At 47.7% G+C, this 18,008-nt stretch overlaps 3 protein-coding genes and 1 long non-coding RNA gene across 8 annotated transcripts in view; 2 read left to right on the forward strand and 2 right to left on the reverse strand.

Moving 5' to 3' along the window:
* LOC109526914 (protein unc-13 homolog B-like) overlaps positions 1-4,666 on the forward strand; it is an 83,298-nt gene extending 78,632 nt beyond the window's left edge. For both annotated transcript variants that reach the window (XM_019888490.1, XM_019888492.1), the window contains exons 39-42: positions 117-173; positions 1,081-1,161; positions 1,244-1,403; positions 2,575-4,666. In XM_019888490.1, the coding sequence (XP_019744049.1) occupies positions 117-173; positions 1,081-1,161; positions 1,244-1,403; positions 2,575-2,857 (581 nt within the window). In that variant the 3' untranslated portion in view covers positions 2,858-4,666. The remainder of the gene's footprint in view (positions 1-116; positions 174-1,080; positions 1,162-1,243; positions 1,404-2,574) is intronic.
* Positions 4,667-5,068: 402 nt separating this feature from the next.
* rnf215 (ring finger protein 215) lies at positions 5,069-8,158 on the forward strand. 2 transcript variants are annotated; one of them, XM_019888522.1, is made up of 10 exons: positions 5,069-5,718; positions 5,794-5,931; positions 6,270-6,341; positions 6,413-6,498; positions 6,561-6,615; positions 6,685-6,789; positions 6,991-7,107; positions 7,169-7,297; positions 7,362-7,464; positions 7,966-8,158. In XM_019888522.1, the coding sequence occupies exons 1-10, from the start codon at positions 5,503-5,505 to the stop codon at positions 7,986-7,988; spliced, it is 1,044 nt and encodes a 347-aa protein (XP_019744081.1). In that variant the 5' UTR covers positions 5,069-5,502; the 3' UTR covers positions 7,989-8,158. The 2 variants fall into 2 exon arrangements, with proteins under 2 accessions (XP_019744081.1, XP_019744080.1); XM_019888521.1 differs by having other exon boundaries at positions 6,561-6,789.
* Positions 8,012-8,279, reverse strand: LOC109526933 (uncharacterized). The gene is made up of 2 exons (XR_002170437.1): positions 8,197-8,279; positions 8,012-8,103 (listed from the first exon to the last, which is right to left on the reverse strand). It is a non-coding gene; the product is annotated as an uncharacterized LOC109526933 (long non-coding RNA).
* A 37-nt stretch (positions 8,280-8,316) lies between these two features.
* On the reverse strand, positions 8,317-15,343 carry ascc2 (activating signal cointegrator 1 complex subunit 2). Of its 3 annotated transcripts, none has more exons than XM_019888520.1 (20): positions 15,180-15,343; positions 14,458-14,549; positions 14,228-14,386; positions 13,908-14,081; positions 13,431-13,560; positions 13,275-13,342; positions 12,553-12,660; positions 12,367-12,479; positions 12,202-12,276; positions 11,759-11,863; positions 11,619-11,687; positions 11,466-11,540; positions 10,863-11,088; positions 10,575-10,771; positions 9,935-10,054; positions 9,578-9,814; positions 9,158-9,248; positions 8,892-8,983; positions 8,613-8,810; positions 8,317-8,582 (listed from the first exon to the last, which is right to left on the reverse strand). In XM_019888520.1, the coding sequence occupies exons 2-19, from the start codon at positions 14,539-14,541 to the stop codon at positions 8,639-8,641; spliced, it is 2,295 nt and encodes a 764-aa protein (XP_019744079.1). In that variant the 5' UTR covers positions 14,542-14,549; positions 15,180-15,343; the 3' UTR covers positions 8,317-8,582; positions 8,613-8,638. The 3 variants fall into 3 exon arrangements, with proteins under 3 accessions (XP_019744079.1, XP_019744078.1, XP_019744077.1); XM_019888519.1 differs by having other exon boundaries at positions 8,317-8,579; positions 8,610-8,810; XM_019888518.1 differs by lacking the exon at positions 8,317-8,582 and having other exon boundaries at positions 8,584-8,810.
* Positions 15,344-18,008: the final 2,665 nt, after the last annotated feature.

Below are 18,008 nucleotides of genomic sequence, written 5' to 3' on the forward strand. Positions count from 1 at the left end.
TCCACGCGCTCGCTCGCGCGCGCACACGCACACACACACACACACACACACACACACACACACACACACACACACACACACACACAGTTAACATACGTGTGCACGTGTGTCCCTAGTGCACAGCGGCATGGGCATCAGAATCACGGCGAACGAGAAGGTTCGACCCGATCGAGGTGAGCCCTTAAGCCCCGCCCCCCGAATGATGTCATCTGTCAATCTCGAAACATTTTGCGCACCAGCAAACAAGCTCAGGCTTCACTTTTACAGTCTTGCGTAAAGTATCTGAAAGCAATACTCGAGTAAAAGTATCTTACAAAATGCGACTGAGATGGTTATGAAATGATAGTTTCAAGTCGGGGTGAACATTTTAAATTGGGGTTTCTAAGGAGGGTTTTGAAATTGGGTTTTTAAGTTGGAGTGAGGCTTCTAAGTTACGACTTCAGCCCAAGGCTTTGGGCTTGAATAACCCTTGTTTCAAGCCTGCTTTAGGGTTTCAAACAAGGGATAGGGTCCCCTGTCAGGGTTCAGGTTTCAAGTCTGAGTTAGGGTTTCAGCCTGTTTTATGGCTTCGAACCACGGTTAGGGTTTCAAGTCAGCGGTATGGTTTCACGTTAAGATTTAAGGGTTAGGATCTTAAATTAGGGTTTCAAGAAAGGTTTATGATTTCAAGCTAGTGTTCTGAGGGTTAGGGTTCCAAATGTGGGTTTCAAGGTTGGTTTAGGGTTTTAAGTCAACGTTAAGGTTCCGACTCCGGGTTTCAAGCCTAAGTTAGGGTTTTAAACAAAGGTGAGAGTTTCGGTCTCGGGTTGTGATCCAGGGATATGGTTCTGAATTTAGGGTTCAAGCTTGGGTTACATTTTGGGTATCAAACGGGGTTTCCGGTTTCGAGACGGGATTATCGTTTCGAGGCTGGGTTCGAGGTTGAAGTCAAAATTAAGGTTTCTAATTAAGGTTTGAAGCGCTGGGCTCGGGTTTCAAGACAAGATTGCGGTTTCCAGCCTGGGTTGGGTTTTTAGGTCAAGGTCAGGCTTAAACTTTTGGTTCGGGTTTCAAATGAGGGTGTGTGCTTTTCTGTTTGAGGTTCGGGAGTGGAGAACCCGATCGGCGAAGTCGTGCTGCAGGTGGACATCGTCGCCAAGGAACGCAAAGTCGGCGTCAAAGGTGACGGTCGCTCCGTTTCGCATTTAAGAGCGCCACGGTGGCGCTGGGAGACTTACCGAACGGTCGCCGTGTCGTTCGTCAGTGATCGGCGTCAATGACCTGCGCTGGCAGACGTCCGGAATGTTCCGCCCCTTCGTGGAAGTTTCCTTGCTGGGGCCGGCGCTGGCCGACAAGAAGCGCAAGTTCACCACCAAGTCCAAGAACAACTGCTGGAGCGCCAAGTTCAACGAGAGCTTCCAATTGTCAGTCGCACACACGTCACCTCGCGCATCGAAAAATGGGTCAGGTGTTAAACGCGGTTTGAGTTCGGGTGTGGATGAGGCCTGGGTTGTGCTTTTAAGACGAGGTTAGGGTGCCAAGAGAGAAGGGTCAGATGTCACATGAGAGTTTAAAACAAGGCTCGCAATTTCTCATTAACGTTTCAAATTAGGGTTTTGAGACACAGCTATAGTTTCAAAGTCGGGTCTCAAGCGTGGCTTTCAAGTTTGGCTTTGGGTTTCAAACAGATTTAGGGTGAGAAATGACGGCTTTTGGTCTGAAACAAAGGTTATGGTTCCAAGTTAGGATTTCAAACGAGAGTGAGGAGTTCATCATTTGGTTTCAAGACTGGAAAGGAGGGTTTCAAGCTTGGCTTTGAAGCCAGTGTTTCAAGACGAGGCAACGGGTGTCAAGTTATGCTTTTAAATAAAGGTTTAGTGTTTGAAAGTGGGGTTTCAAGTTAAGGTTTGCAGCCGGGGAAAGGGGTTCAAGTCAGGGTGAAAAAAAACAGATTAGGGTCAAAAAGCCTACGTTAGGTTTTCAAAGTAGAGCTTCAAGACGAGGTTAGGGTTTCAAACTCGGGCTATAAACTAGGTTTAAGGGCAGTATTTGAAAGTAGGGTTTCAAGTTCGGTTTTGAAGCCGGGGTTGGGTTTAAAAAGTCGGGTTTCCAGCCTGCCTGAGGGTTTCAAAGTCGAGTTTCAAGACCAGGTTAGGGTGTCAACTCAGGGCTTGAAACAAGGTTTGGGCTTTCAGATTCAATTTGAGGCCAGACTTGCCATTTGAAAGGACAGTTTCAGATAAAGGTTTAAAAGTAGTCTTTTCAGCCGGTGTTGGGGTTTGAAAGTAGGGTTTCAAGACTAGGTTAGGGTAAGTAAGAGTTTTTAAGAACGGTTTCGGGTTTAGTTTAGTAGATTTCCAATTGCAGCGTTGCAGCCAGGTTTCGAATTTCAACGTTAGAGTGTTTGAACCCTGAATGAGGGTTTCAAAATAAGGTTTCAGAACGACTGTAGGGTTTTAAACAAGGTTTAGGGCTTGCAGCCAGGGTAAAGGTTTGAAATGAACGGGCCCCAGCAAGTGGGTGTCCCTTTTGTTGATTGCTGGCCCTTGTCCGAGTGTGCTTTGCACTAACGCGCGCGTTGTGGCTCCTCGCCAGCGCGTTGGGCAAAGAAGGCGGCGAGTGCTGCGAACTGCAGGCCTCGGTCAAGGACTACTGCTTCGGGCGGGCCGACCGGGTGGTGGGCGTGGCCGTGCTGCAGCTGCGCGACCTGGCCGGGCGTCGCGCCTGCGTCTGCTGGTGCCCGCTGGCTCCCGCAGTCCACACCGACCAGACGGGCGCCACCGTCCTGCGCATCCTGGCCCAGCGGGCCAACGACGACGTGGCCAAGGAGTTCGTCAGGATCAAGTCGGAGACGCGGCCCCCCGAGGAAGGCAGGTGAAGGAGGAACCTTTCCCAATGGGGTCCGCCGACCGCCGCTACCACGGACGAAGACGGCGTGCAGCTTTGAAGGACTCCTACGTGTTGGCACCGCGGCAATTATTAGGAAAACCCAACTGAAAGCGGGTCCAGGAAATGCAAGTACCAAGATCAAAAAGGTTTCAGAAACTTTAGATGGAACAAGTAACTTTTATAGGCCCTCTTGTGTGTTCGGACCTTTGGAACTCCGAGACTAAAAGATCACGCTCCTACATGGCTGATTGGAATCCATTAGTTCTGGGAACTACAAGAACCACGAACTCAAAGTTCCAGAAACTTTAGACGGAACTAGCAACTTTAAGAGGACCACCGAGTGTTGGGACCATTTGAACCATTGCTAAATCTAGCCCCCAGACCAGAAGGTAACCCTCACAACGCCCCTAAAGGCAACCTTTTAGTTCCAGGAACTACAAACACCCAAAATTAACGTTTCTGGAACTTTTAGGCAGCTTAGAATTACCGTTGTGTGTGCATCGCAGGAATTATTGCCTAAATATCGGGCGTCCTTCGGAGAGAGATCCAACAATGGTCATGAACCAAGACCCAAAGTTCCCTGGAACTTGAGGACCATCGGGACTTTGGTCCAAATTTTGTTCCCAGGTATTCTATCGGGGCTAGAAGATCTTTTAGTTCCAAGAACTACAGAAACCAGGAATTGAAAATTCCGGGAACTTTTCGTTCTAGATCACTTGATGAGGCCCACTGTGTGTTTGGACTGCAGGAACTATTGACTTCATGTAGTTCTGGGGTCATTTTTGAGGTCCAAAAGAAGATCCTCCTAATGGGTGAAGTACTTTTGAGACGTTCAGGACACTGGAGGTTTTTAGTTCCACTACAAGTACTTCCTGGAACTGATGGTGGAAATGCCAGTTTCTACCATCGTGGATCCTAACGAAAAACAAAGTTAGTAATTGGACCAAAAGAAAAGTCTGCTCAGTATTTTTGAGAAGTCCTGGAACTAGAAGGATCAGCAACTGAATGGTCCTGAAGTATTGTCCACATTCAATTTCGGGGTAATTTATCTGAGCCAAACTAAGACATTCCTCCAAAATGGCCATCGTAATGTTTACAAATATTTTGATTTCTGCATTATTAGAAGAAGCTAGCTAGTTAGCTTCAAAGTGTGTTCTTTCGTGTCATACCTTGAACGGCAACCATTTTGCAAACGATTGCCGCCATTTTGTTGGTGGAAAACAACATCGTAGTTCATGAGCGCTTTAAAATGTCGTTTGATGTGAAAAGAAAAATGTGGCTGTGACGAAGAGCAGAGTCCGCATCGGGCGGCTAGTTTGAGTACCTTTCTTCACTCGATGTCCTTAAAACTGGTGCTTGACGGCAACACTTGTGGATTTCAAAAAGCAGGAAAGCAAATTGTTGCTTGTGCTGCGTTACGGACATGAATCGTCATGCCTATTTTCTTGCTGCCTTGTATTCAAACTGCGACGACTGCTGCCAAAACGAGGACAAAAGTTCAACTTTGTGACTTTTCAAAGTCTCCGTGGACATTTTGAGTTGGATGTCGACATGTGACGTTATTTACGACGCCATGTGTGTTTACAACGTGCCAAGTCATCCAAGGTACACATGAAGATAAAGAAACAAAAGCATGTATTTGAACAAAGTGTACAAACGGTGTAACACTTTTGCCATGTATGTAATGTGACTCATGGGGACTGATCAAATATGTAATTAAGTCATTCAATTCAATCAGCCATTGTGTGATATAACAGTGGAATATTTTGTACATAAAATATTTATGAATGAAGGCAAAGTGGGGTCTCTTTTTTGTTTATGACAAAGTGGCCGACAAGGCCTCTCTATAGCCGGGTGCCTCGCCTGGACAGCAGCTTAAAAAAAAAAAAACGAATAACGAAAGCTGGAAGCTCGCACGCCTCCGTATTTTGCACTGGGAACGAGCTACCATGCATATACTTAAAATTGTGCTCATTATTGTCTAAGATGACTGTTGGGAGGCAAAATGCGTATTTCAATCCGACGGCTAGTTTTGAAACTGACCATCGTCTTTTCGTCAGACACGAACCCGGAAGTATATAACTGCACCCTCTTGCGTGGCGAATCATCCTTTCTCGAACATGACAATTACCGAAGTTACTGTTGCCGGCTAACTGCTTGTAAAAGTAACCTATCAAAAACATACACCTGAAGATTAAGAGGTAGGGCATTGCATTTCTGTCGGCTTAAAGGGTGAAAGGTATTCCGTCGTCGGACGAATTCCAACACAGGCCCCAAAATGACTAAGAATGTTCTTATCAGCCCTCGAACCACCCAAGTTAAAAATGGACATCAAATCTTTTGATGTCACAAAGCGTCACGCGCCATGCTTCTTCGTGATTACAAATTGTATGCACGTCTTGTGGACGTAACTGATGGACTGACGATGCGCGTGAAAGTGATGAATGTAATTCTCTCGCACCGCCCGCTGTGGTCCTGACCGGAAGTGATATTCGCTTGTTTACGTTCTTTGGCACGAGAGCTAGCAAAACAATGGCAGACAGTTGACCGACTCGTTGCAAAATAAATGAAAAGTAAACCAATAAAAGTCTATTGGAGACGCTTTTAGCTCTTAAGCTGTCGGACTGGATCACCATGGCGTCCCCGCTGGCGGTGCTTCTGTGGGCGGGGCTGCTGCTGCCCTTCGCGGAGGCGGCAGCGGCTGCTCCACGGGTCGCTGTGGTGGAGGTATACGCGGAGCAGCGGCTGAGTGGCGCTCTGTTCCGCGGGGAGGTGATGACAGCCAGCCGGAGAGAGAGCAGCGAGGGCCCCGGTGAGGACCCGGAGAACCTGGAGGGAGAACTCGTTCTGGTCGGAGCGTCACATTTACGGTTCTTTGAGTATGACGGAGTAGGTTCATATTTTGAAGTCTAGTTGATGCGTTAGATTCGCGACGCCGAGTCGCAGCTGAGCGGAGATGACAAGGAGGAAGGGGAGCTTTGGATCGGCGTGATGCCCGTGGAAGACCACCAAGGATCCGCCGGGAAGCAACACGAGTCCTTCACCGAGGCGGTCGTCAGCAGGGTAAATATTATGAACATTTTGGTTATGCGATAGACTTCTTGAAAATGCTCCGAATGAAAATGTTAATGGCACGCTTGCACCGATTAAAAAATAATTTTGGTCAAGAAATGTGAAAAGGAGGATGTACGAATGTAAAATCGACGTATTGTTTTGCCAATGCTGTCTTGGAAAATGTGAAACAATGAAAAACTTATGAATTGGGAGAGAGTGATGGAATCGGTGGAGAATTTTGGAATGAGTAGAGCGGTGAAATGTGTGGAATGAGATACTTGTTATGAGTGCACTGATAACGTTTTTCTCTTGACCAAAAGAACATATTCTCCAATTTTGTTGTGTAGATGAAGCGAGCGTTGGTGCTTGGCGCCTCGGCGCTCATCATCCTGGCTCTTAACCAAAATACCGTCAGAGAAGTAAGAAAAAAAAAGTGCGCGTGCGCACCTGTGAATAAGATAACGCTAAATGTGTTTGTGTTGTGCTTGAGATGGATCTGTCTCAGGCTCTGTCCAAGCCTGTCATTGTCATCCAGACGTCGGAGAACGTCACCAGGCTCATCGGAGCGCTGCTCAGGTATGCTAACGTGCTAATATGTGAACATTTTTCATCATCAACATCCATTTTTCGTTCCTCAGGGGCCTCCATGCGAGCGCTAAGATTACCTTCAGCAACGTCCTACAAGACAACCTGGTGAGCGTCAGCCGTAGCCGACCTTGGCGGACAGTCATTCGGAGATTGTGTTTGCTTGTTGTGCGACAGGGCGCCACGCTGACGCTGTGGTCAAGCTGCGGGCGCTCCAGAGGCGGGCGCTATGGAGAGTGGCAGGGCGTCATCTGCACAGGGGAGACCAACTCGCAGGTGCAGGTGCGTGTCATCCCGCTACCTTCCTGTCACGCTACCTGCTAACATGATGGACTTATCAGACCAGCCTTTATCACGACAGTGGTTAACTTGCTTTCACACTTGTATGCCGATAATCCTAAAATGTTTCGAGGTGAACACTGAAACCGATGAGTTGCATTTTCTATCCCTTCCAAACGGTCCGTCCTGTATGCCTGGGTTCAGGAGTACCTGCAGCGGCTGTGGGACACCATCCTGTGGGTGGCGCTCATCCTCAGCACGGGCGTCATCCTGCAGGCCCGCCGGCATAACTCTGACCGCCACCTCCACGGCAACATGGAGGTGAGTCCCCGTCCGGCGCGACAGCTGTCAAATCGATCACGAATGACCACGTCTCCTTCAGTCTCTCGCTAAACAGGACGTCCTGAAGACCATGTCCTCCCTCCGGACTAAAACGTACCGGAGGCCCAAAGTGCGGCGCGGCGAGACGGACAACTGCGCCGTCTGTCTGGAGCCCTTCAACCACAACCAAGTAAGACGGGCAAACCTACTTGAAAATGAAAACCATACCGTTGACGCGCGTGACCTGTCTGCAGTGTCTTCGCGTGTTGCCGTGCCGACACGAGTATCACCGGGATTGCGTGGATCCCTGGCTGCTGCTGCGTTACACCTGCCCGCTGTGCAAGCGCAGCATCCTGGGTGAGCGCGACAGAATCTCGCGCGACCGATTCATGACACAATGCTCAAAAGCAATGAAAAATGAGGACATTTTGGGGAAAATAGTAGCATCCAGAATAAGTGTGTTCCATCACCATGAAATCGAACGCACACATTAAGCATAATGTGACGTATCCATTTCAAATGGTTGTGAAACGCAGTGGTAGTCGCTTCTTGAAAGTATTTTTCTTTTGAATCAAATCATTTCCTGCCAAAACCTGAAAATATGTTTGCAAAAACACAATCGTTTGGGACCAAAATGTATAAATATGTTTGAAAATATTTTTGAAATAAAAACACCCAAAGGGCTTTGCGCACCTTTTTGATCGGGATCAAGGCTGAGGGACTGATTTCAGTATGATGAGTCACCACTAGATGGCAGGAGATCAGTTCTTGGCCCACACAACGTTTATCTAGCAAGAAGCTGTTATTTTGCAATCAAAAATGAGTCCATAGCAGATTTACAATTTTTTCCTTTCTTAGGCGGTGTCCACAGAGACAAATAGCGGTCACCGTGGCAACACTCCCATTTTTTTGTTTGAAGGAGCCGAGTGCCGCCTCTATTGGATCCGAAACCGTCGCATGTCCGGTGTTTCATGGGAAATTTTCCCCCCCTTCAACCTGGACGGCATTTTTGACACTTTGAGCTTTTGCATCCGCGACCACGAAAACCTCAGCAGGCCGTTTCATCTGGGAAATTTTCCCCCCTTCAACCCGGACGGCATTTTTGACACTTTGTGCTTTTGCATCCGCGACCACGAAAACCTCAGCAGGCAAGTCGGTCGGGCACAGGTGGGTCGGCAACTATGAATCCGATGAAGCCCTCAAGTGTGTTTTAGGTGTGAGCAATGAGAAGCAGGCGGGACACCTTTTTATTTTCAGCATTTTCATGTCCTGCGGTTACAAAGTGCGAACGGATCAGGTGCGTGTACAAAAGTTGTTGATTTGTGGTTTGCCGAGGCGCAAAGCGGTGCGAAGCGTCCGCTTCTTCCGGATGTCAGACTTTGCATTTTCATTGCAAAAATAAACCTCTCCAGACTGCTGCACCACTTTGGTTTCCAATCAAATAAATTATTTGTCCAAACAAGAGAGCGTCAGTCCTATTTTTTTAAAAAAAAAAAAAGAAAGTCCTCCTCCTCTTCTTCGGAACGTCCCTTCACGAGGGGATCATACCTTTGTTTCTCTTGCGGTCGGCCATGTTGCGCCGGTTGTGGTTGGCCCCGCGGCTCTTGTTGGCCTCCTTCTTGCGTCTGTCCAGGAACGTGTCCAGCGTCTGTCCCTGGCCTTTGGGACGGCCCACCACGTGGCTGGAACGCTCGGGCTGGATGCTGCGGAGGATTGGTCAACGCTTAATAGATGGACGGCGGGAATTTTTCCGTCGCCGCGAGTCCCGCTCGCGAGCGCCTCACCCTTTCCTTTGCTGCGCGGCGGCTCTTCTGGCCTCGGCTCGCTCCCTCAGCAGCGCCGGGTCTTGAATGAACTGGTCCCTGTTCACGTTGCTCTGCGAGACACAACAAAGGATTGAATTTAGGATTTCCGGCCTGGGCGAGGCTCTCACGTTGGGGTTTGAAGCCGTCGGTATGGACTTTAATTCGATTTCGAAAGCGGGCTCGGGATTCAAGCAGTGCCAAATGATTTGAAACATGCAAAGCGGACGAACATCCTCTCCACCGACCTGCAGTGCTTGGTCCTGTTCCTGCGGTTCGTCGTCCTCGATCTCCTCTGCTTTGTCCGCTCTCTGGAGGACTCGAGGCACCGTGAACGGTCTGAAAGGGGAAAACTGTCAGTTAGCATCAGAGTCGAAATCGGTGCTGAGAAGTCACGACACGGAGGGAAAAGTTTTATGCTGAAATTGTCGGCAGGTGCCACAAGATGGCGCAAAAGACTAGTGTGGTCGAAATCTGCCTTATAAGGTTCCGCAGGGTTCCGTTCTCGGGCCAGGCCCCTTCTCTTTTATTTTCAATGTGCAGTCATCTCCAGTCTCGTTTGAGGGGATTGAAACTCTCGGGACCGGTTTTCGATTCCCATCGCTACGCTGGCAAACGAGCAAATGCCGAAGCGGCAATACGCGGGGGCCTGGCCCTCCCTCCCGTACCTCCTGCTCAGCAGGGTGTCTCCGTCCAGGTCGTTGGCGCCCACTTGGTTCACGTCGTACGTGTCGTCGTACTCGTCGTCGTATTCGTCGCCCGCGCCGTAGCGAGCCGACGCCCCCGCCGCGTCTCCCGCCTGCAGCTCCACCTCGTCCACCACCGTCTCGTAGGCCCGGTAGCGAGCGCGCTGCTCAGATATGTGCCGCTTGTCGCTGAGCAGCTCGTCCGCGCTCTCGCCTTTCCTGTTGGAGGTTTCGTAAGGGCGTTTTTACGGTCGAGCGTGAAATATTCGGGGCTCCAAATTTGAGTCGGAAGCCGGGATTCCGTTTTCAAATCACGTTTGTGTGCTCGCTCTCTCTCACCTCCTTCCCTTCCAGATGCGCGTCATGTCCACGCGATCCCTGCGGAAGACGTCAAACTCATCGTCGTCAAACACGTTGGATCTGCTGTTCAAGACGGTGGGGAGAGCTTCTTTCGCCGCCCTCCAAACGCAGAACAACAGAGAGTCAAATGGAGTCTCAACACGATCAGCTCTTCTGTCCGCAAAAGTTGACATCGTGTGGAATGTTGTCGTATCTCAAAACCACATTGAAGAGTTTTGACTTATTCAGACTTTCTTTTTTTGGGCGGTAAGCCTCCTTCCAATTTGGGGCCATGAAGCACTTCCGGCATTTTTCTTTGAAATGTGAGACTGGAAGCACGCTGAAGTCACAAAAGATTTTTCAAAGACCTTTTAAGCGCATTCCAGAAACGAGCAGATTCCGTGCGACGGATTTGAAGCAGTTGCCGGAAAACTGCTTTGACTTCTTGATTGCGTACATTTTTTTTCTGCGGTGCAGTGACTAGAATGGGAATTTTAAGATTCACTCGCTTCTTTTTCCTTTAGCCTCTTGTCGGGTTGCCCGGCAAATTGGCCCATTCCAAGGTTTAAAAGTCCAGTTGCGTTCCAAAGTCTCATTCGCGCGCTCGCATCGAGCGTGGTGCAATGTGGGCGGGGCTCACCTGGGCATGGCGCGGTCCAGCGCATCCAGGTCGGGGGCCAGGCGCCCCTCCAGGATGTTGTTGATCACCAGCTCCGAGTTGTAGCTGTACTGCCGCAGGCACGCGAGCAGGAAGCCCTCGCCCAGGTCGGGCAGCAGGTCGCGGATGCACGACAGCAGCGACTCCAGCTCCGCCTCACTCACCGGGCAAACGTCACCCTGGGCACAGAAGTCAACGGGCGGCCCATCAGATTTCTTGGGAGTGCTCCTGTCACCATTTTTTTCTTTTGGGTGGGTGGGGGGGGCATACGTTGCTTCCTCCATGGGGGGGATCCAACATGGCCTCAGCCCCCCTGGGGCTCTCTCTGCCGCCTTCTGCTTCCCTCACATTCCGAGCGATGGAGAGCGAAGCCCCGCCCACCGCCCCCCGCTCGTCCGACGGCGACGGGGACCCCGCGGCCGGCGGTTTGCGTCTGCCCGCGCTCTCCCAGGCACTGTGGACGCCCTGCAGTAGGTAGGACGTCCTGGTCTCGTCGCTGAGGCGCACAAGTTGAGGCTTCCTTTCCTTTGTCTGACATTCCTCGCTTGGCTTCGCAAGCTAACGTCGCTCTTCCTTACCTTTCATGTGAAAGGCAACACCGGAAGCTATTTCTTTGCCCGCACGGTAGAGGTAAAGGCAACTTCAAAAGTTAACGCTGGAAGTGAAAGGCGGCGGCAACGTTAGAAGTTCACTTTGGAATCTCATGTTAGAAGACAATAGAAGTCGCTAACAGAAGAAATCGACATGGCCGCCACAATCATTGGAAGCTAATGTAGGAAGTGAATGTTGATGTATTCTTGGAAACTGACGTTTTGTTTTTTTAAATGAATTAAACGCGGCGTTTCCCTGGCAACGAGGATGACGAGAGGATACATGGCAGGAAGCGCTTGTTGGAGGAGGCTGACATCGTCTTCGATGGGAAACAGCTCGTCGTAATCGCACAAAAACCTAGAAAGACGAACCAAAAAACGTCACGGCACAACAAATCGATCCCCGGGAGGAAATAGCAAAGTGCTGCGTTCCCACCTTTTCTCCGACAAAAACGACGTAAAGTGTTGCAGCACCTCTTCGGCAAACGTTTGCGTGTTTTCCGCCCTGCATGATGACACGTGTGACTGTTAGCATTAGCATTAGCTTGGACGTGTCGCGCGAGGCGTTGGCCTCACCCCTCCAGAATGGGTTGCAGGCAGGTGTGGTGCAGCAGCAGGTGAGCCGTCTCCAGCATCCGGCGGCGCGAGTGGGACAGCCTCCGCCACACGTCTTCCTGCAGACTGCAAAGAGGCTTTCAGCACGTGACATGTTTGCAAACATCAGTCCTGCTCATTTTGGGGACCGGTCCGCCTTTGAAGGACCCCCTGAAAACGGCAAACTGAGCAGAAGGTTGTCACGCGGACCAGAAATGACCAATTCCCATGCTTTTTTTAGGCAGGGCTTCTTTTTCCACGTGCCAAATTTCAAGTTGCTCAATGAAACTGACGTTGCGAGCTGAATTTTTAAAATGGTTGACGGACAGGTCGGGATGACCCTCAATCGTACGATTGTACCTGCCCTCATAAAAAATAAAGTCCCCCCCAACCCCGCTGGCCAATGAGAAACCTTCCACGTGCACCTTTTATCCTGAAATGTCCTCTTTGTCAAGGCGTTTTCCAGGTCGGGCACGACGCTCTCGTAAAAAGAGGCCAATCTGCAGCGGGAGGAAAACGCAGAGACGCCGTTGTGAGCGCGAACACGAGGCGTGTCTGAGCGGCCATTTGGCCGGCGCGCGTCCGTCTACCTGCAGAGGAAGCCGCGCGAGTGGAAAGTGGCGCAAGCGGCGGGGAAGACGCTCAGGAAGGCGTGCAAGGTGCTGCTTGCGTCGCACAGGTACAGAACAATGTCCACAAAGTCCTACAAAGACAAGAAATGCACGGAAAGCCAGAAGTGACATCAAGAGGGCCTTCGGCGCCCGATGGCGTCTCACCTGCTGCGTCATGCCGACGGCGGTCGGCTGCTTGTGGGCGTTGAGCTTCACCGGTTCGGCGGCGGCGGCGCAGCGCAGGCCGCACTTCTCCAAAATGGTGTCAAACACCTGGCGGGCGACACGCTTGACCGTTAACGCTTTTTGGTGTCGTTCGTGGAAAAATGCACGGCACAGAGGTGCAAGTGAGGAATCGGCAAATCGACTTTTCTGCCGACGTCAACCCCCAAATTTCCTTGACAAGAAAACGTATGCGCCTGCACTAGTCTAAACACGGCATTCCGATTCATGTGGTGGTTGTGGAAAATGAGTGAAGCAGTAAAATGCAAACATTTTGTCCATCTCAGGGGGCGGCCATTTTGCCACTTTTCTGACATAGCAGTTGCTCAGGGCTCAGGTAGCGACCAATCACGACCCACTTGTTTTTTGTCACTTACTTATGATTGGTCGCTACCTGAGCCCTGACAACTGTGATGTCATTTTCAGTGGACTCAAAGTGGCAAAATGGCCGCCCCCACCGCTTGAGTCATTTTTCCACAAACGGAATGCCCCGTTGAGGGGAGTGTGGCGACATTGAACATTGATAGTGTCGCTCAAATGTTGGGGTTGACTTCCCCTTTAATGGATTGCAACAATACACGAAGATAGCAATGACAATTTTTTAAAATTTTGCAAAGAATTGGCTGCGTGACGGGTTTATGAATGGGCCCAGAATTTGGTCTCACCTCCAAAATAGTGGGCACGGTGTCCTCCAGGTCACTGTAGTAAGACGGCTGTTGAAGGAAGATGTTGTCTGCACGCAAACAAGTTCAACAAAGGATGCTGTCATCTACACAGAGTACAAAAGGTCACCGGCGACGAGGTGAGGCGGCAATGGTCACCGATCATCTTGCGCAGCAGCGCAGCGTTGCCCTTTCCGAAGAGCACGCACAGGTCCATCATCTTGGGGACGTCAAACAGGAAGTTCTCATACAGGATGTCCCCAAACACGGCAGGCGTTATGAAGTTCTCCTGAAGAACAGCAACGGCAATGTCGCGTGGTAAAAACTCAATGGGTATTAAAGCGGTCTCGCAATTCGCTGCCACCGTAGTGAGCACTTGCAACTCAGTACAGGATGTCCCCAAACACGGCGGGCGTTATGAAGTTCTCCTGAAGAACGGCAACGTCGGATGGTAAAAACTCAATGAGTATTAAAGCGGTCTCGCAATTCGCTGCCACCGTAGTGAGCACTTGCAACTCAAGACGGAATCCTAACAACAGTGCGAGCGGGGCAAGCGATGGCTTGGCGGCGACTCCGGAACCGATTTCCCACGCTAAACGGGCTTGTGACTGCATTCGATTATTAGGCCGGTCGCACCTTGGACTCCTTGTGAGTGGCCATCCGGAGGAAGGCGAAGAAGACGGCTCGGTGGAGCGAACACTGAGTTTCCGCCACCGCCGGAGACGACGGCGCGGAGGCCAGGTCCAGGCTGCGAGGGGCGTGGTGGACGTACGAGTCCAGGCAATTTTGCAGCGACCTGTCAAACACGACCTGAGAAAAGAGGGAAAAAGCGTCCCTGTTTTGAATTTCAGATGAAATGAATGGGCGATAGCATTCAGCGAATGGAATTTCACAAGACCAAGTCAATTGAGGATTACGTCAATAAACTTGAGGGGGCCAATCAAAACCTCTTTCACCTGACACCAAAACTTGTCATGCGGCAGGCCGAGTAGCCATTCCAGATCCTCCAAGATGAACCTGCCGCGTTCCAAGAACTCCTCCACCTCAGCCGGACAGGCGTCGGCCGACAGCGCTGCGTAAGGCACGAAGAGGCGTTCCTGCTTCCTGTCCGGGTGCTGAACAGAGAGATGGACGGTGATAGCCAGCGAGCACGTTGCTCAACGACAACAAGAGGACGGCCATTCACCAGCGCGGCCAGCGAGCGTTCCCTGCCAAGCTCGTCTCGCTCGGTCACCTGCTGCTCATCCAGCGGTACCCGGGCGCAGGCCATGGCTCCTCCTTGAAAATCAAAAACACAAACACATTATACAGCTTCAATGTTTTTATGTTTTGTCATTATCAGCCTTTTTTTCTGCCCCATGCGAGCGGCAAAATGAAAACTGGAGACTTTTTTGGCGGGCCAAAAAAAAAAAAAACCATGCGTGTTTTAAAGCTGGATAATCAATTTCTTATCTTTGTGTTTCATATAAAAACAATACTTTGGGATAGTTGCTTTTGTGTTGGATAACATGGCTACACAAATTGTAAAATTTGAAAGACATTGAAAGACATCAAGAAGACAAATTAAATGGATCACATTTGGTTGGAATGGAATGACTTTCAATGTGTCCTGATTAGCAACTTCGCCATTTGTGGACATGTCAAGTCACAAACTTAATTCCACACACTTTTAACATGATGTACAGTTCATCCCGCTCTGTACATGTCTAATTTTCACCTCCACGAATCATTACATTTAACACTAATCTGTATTTGAAGGTCGTGTGGCACAGAGGTAAGCTAATAAACTAAAATCACCTTTGATGAAAGCACGTCATTCAAAAACATCAGCAAAGCGTTAGCATAACGTGGCTAAACAAGCCGAAAACTTTGCCGTGTGGCCGAGAAAGAGGCAAGAAATTCACCCACCTTGTTACGATCAGCGTCTGCCACTCTCGGAAGTCATCCTCGTGGAAATGTCGTCACTCTTGTGAGCTGTTTTCACTTAAAAAAATGTTTTTTTTCTCGATTTTTGTCCGGCGTCTCCAGCTGGGTAGAACACGCATGCGCAGTACGAACAGCTCCGAGTTTGTTCTTCGACACTGGGTGCAGAGACACAGCAGCTCTTATTTATTTACCGCCCTCTAGTGTGCAACCAAGTAAAGTACAGCATTCTTGGTCAATGACAAAATCAACCGTGAAAACAAAACAGGATTTACATTTTCCTTCTAGGCCATATAAAATGTGAGTCTTAATTTAAAGCGCAAAACCAACAGTAAAATTTAACAAATGCTATACCTATACAGCACGTGAATTGGAATTTTACATATTTTATTTTTAATTGAATTAAATAAATACATTAGAGGGGATAAGAAAAGTAGCACTATGCTCTAGCGAGTGAAATAGTTCAAAATACAGTAATTAGAATTCATAGGCACTAATGCAGAATGTCTGCCTATAAGAAAAGTAGCACTATGCTTTAGCGAGTGAAATAGTTCAAAATGATTAGAATTCATAGGCACTAATGCAGAATGTCTGCCTTTTACATTTTGTTCAAAACAAAAGTAATCTGACACATGCATGGAAAAATCTTACTTTTATTGGTCATGTATAAAGTCCGCTTAAATAGCACAGTCTTGATTTTCTTGGAAAATGACTTTTTTGCCCGATACAAAAACAGAAACTGAATGGTGTGTTGTGACAGTTTGAATGATCACAAATGTGAACTATCAATCCAGTTGATTGGAATTCAGAGTAACACAAAGAATTTCACAGGCCTGCTTCCACACGTTTTTTTTTCACCGTTTCCCATGTGCTACATGAACTCAACATTAGTCCAACATTGTAAGAAAAAAAAAGGAAAAGAGAATGACCGGCTTTCATGACTACTGTAAAAAGCCACAATAAATAATCTCCCATGTACATTTTCAGTGTCAAGCAGCAGTAACGATGGAATTGAGCTCATAATCCATTTACAGATTAATCAAGAGATATTTTTAAATCTGAAAAAAAAAACGTATGAATTTTTAAATGGTCAATTTTTCAAATTTTTTTTACATACATTGTATTAACAAATTCCAACATATGACTAACATAATGTCATTCAAAAACGCCCCCTCCCACCCCAAAATTAATAAATAAATCTGCTGGGTGTAGACGATTTTGCAGAATCTTCTTAAATACTAAAGGACAAAGTATTGTAAAACTGTCAAATTTTCTTTCTATAATTCTTAAATCTGTATTGTTTTGGCAATTAAGGGACCAAAAAAAAAAAAAAAAAAAGATTTTTACTCATGATATCGTTTTGAAATTTAGGCTCCAAACAACAACCCCCTTCAGGTTGACAATAAAGTTGATTTGACTTGACTTAAGGGGTGTTGAAAATGGATAGGTGGATAGTTGTGAAATTAATCGGCTGATTTATCGATGATCATAATTTTATCGTGCCAAATATCGGAATCGGCCTGAAAAAAAAAATAATCCACGTCAATCGAGCCCGCCGGTCAGTCATACTGCATCTTCTTTTGGTGAGATAAAAAAAAAAAAAAAAAAAACTGCATCAGTAACTCTCTGGAAATAAACTGTCAGGCACACAGCCCAGAAAAAAACAAAATGTGACCAAAGGGCGTGCGTGCGTGTGTGTTCGCATCATGTCCAAGTCCAATACATGTCTTTTTTTTTTCATGCCAAATTGAAATACACACGAACCAATTGCAAAGTATTCTAACCACAATTGGAGGAAATTGTCAGAACATCTTCTGACCGTTGATTGATGCAAGCGTGAAAAAAAATTATCTAACCTTTATTTCTTATTTTTTACGGTTTGACAAGAGAATGGATAGGTGGCTAGGAAAAAAAAAAGAAAGAATTCACATTGTACTTCATGGAGTAAACTGAACAAATGTGACATTCTCAAATTGTCTTGCATGATTAGTCGGTTTATAATTATGCATAATTATGTCAATTATTAAGCTAATGACTCGATGAGGTCATACATGAATTTCCTCAATGAATCATACATTCATTGCCATTTACAACATCATTAATACAAATGAACTAATTACATCCTTTTATAGTAATTGTAGACAAATTGTCCCTCATTATTATTTACAATAATAGTGATTTTTCTTTTTCTTATACAAAAAAAAAAAAACATACATGAAACTGTCTATTAATTAGATTGGGAATGTCATTCATAACAGGTTGAACCTTGGAATAAATTCAAATATTTTTGCTCCACTTTGGATACAACGGTGGTTGTTTTTAAAGCGCTCGAGAAATACACTTGAGTTGAGATTAATTGCTTGCATTTGAATTCATTTCAATTTCAAATTGACTTCAGTTTGGCCACCGTACAAACTACTGGTGAACACACACGCACACACCCGCACGCACGCATACTGTCGTGTAGTCGAGAATGATGTCCATGTTCCAAGTTCCAAACAAGTTGATACAGCTATTAGCATTGGCCGCTAAGCCGTTGAACCTTTTGTTGAAAAATAAAAAAGCGATGAGGAGAACCTTTTGTCATCTTTGGTCGGCGCAGTCACTTTAAATCGGTGAGCCGAGGTTCTTTCTAACAATCACGTTCCGCCGCACGGCTACAGATTTTTATTCCTATATTCTCGTATTCTCACAAAAAACAAAGTAAAGGCGAGAGGTTTACCGTCATTTTTCAAGATGAAAGAAGAGCCGACAGCGCTCCTCTTCTTCGCATTGAAAACAAGAAACAGTGTGCTTGCTTTGGGAGCCGACCCC

This window comes from Hippocampus comes, unplaced genomic scaffold (genome assembly GCF_001891065.2).
Source record: "Hippocampus comes isolate QL1 unplaced genomic scaffold, H_comes_QL1_v1.1 scaffold128, whole genome shotgun sequence".
Classification (NCBI taxonomy): Eukaryota; Metazoa; Chordata; class Actinopteri; order Syngnathiformes; family Syngnathidae; genus Hippocampus; species Hippocampus comes.

Excerpts from the sequence above, each read along its gene's own strand:
- ascc2 (XM_019888520.1), bottom strand. The coding sequence starts at position 14,541 with ATGGCCTGCGCCCGGGTACCGCTGGATGAGCAGCAGGTGACCGAGCGA. Across the intron at positions 14,082-14,227 it reads ATGACAAGTTTTGGTGTCAG|GTCGTGTTTGACAGGTCGCT; the intron begins GTGAAAGAGGTT and ends CTCTTTTCTCAG. Across the intron at positions 12,480-12,552 it reads CCGTCGGCATGACGCAGCAG|GACTTTGTGGACATTGTTCT; the intron begins GTGAGACGCCAT and ends TTGTCTTTGTAG.
- rnf215 (XM_019888521.1), top strand. The coding sequence starts at position 5,503 with ATGGCGTCCCCGCTGGCGGTGCTTCTGTGGGCGGGGCTGCTGCTGCCC. Across the intron at positions 6,790-6,990 it reads AGACCAACTCGCAGGTGCAG|GAGTACCTGCAGCGGCTGTG; the intron begins GTGCGTGTCATC and ends GCCTGGGTTCAG. Across the intron at positions 7,298-7,361 it reads AGCCCTTCAACCACAACCAA|TGTCTTCGCGTGTTGCCGTG; the intron begins GTAAGACGGGCA and ends ACCTGTCTGCAG.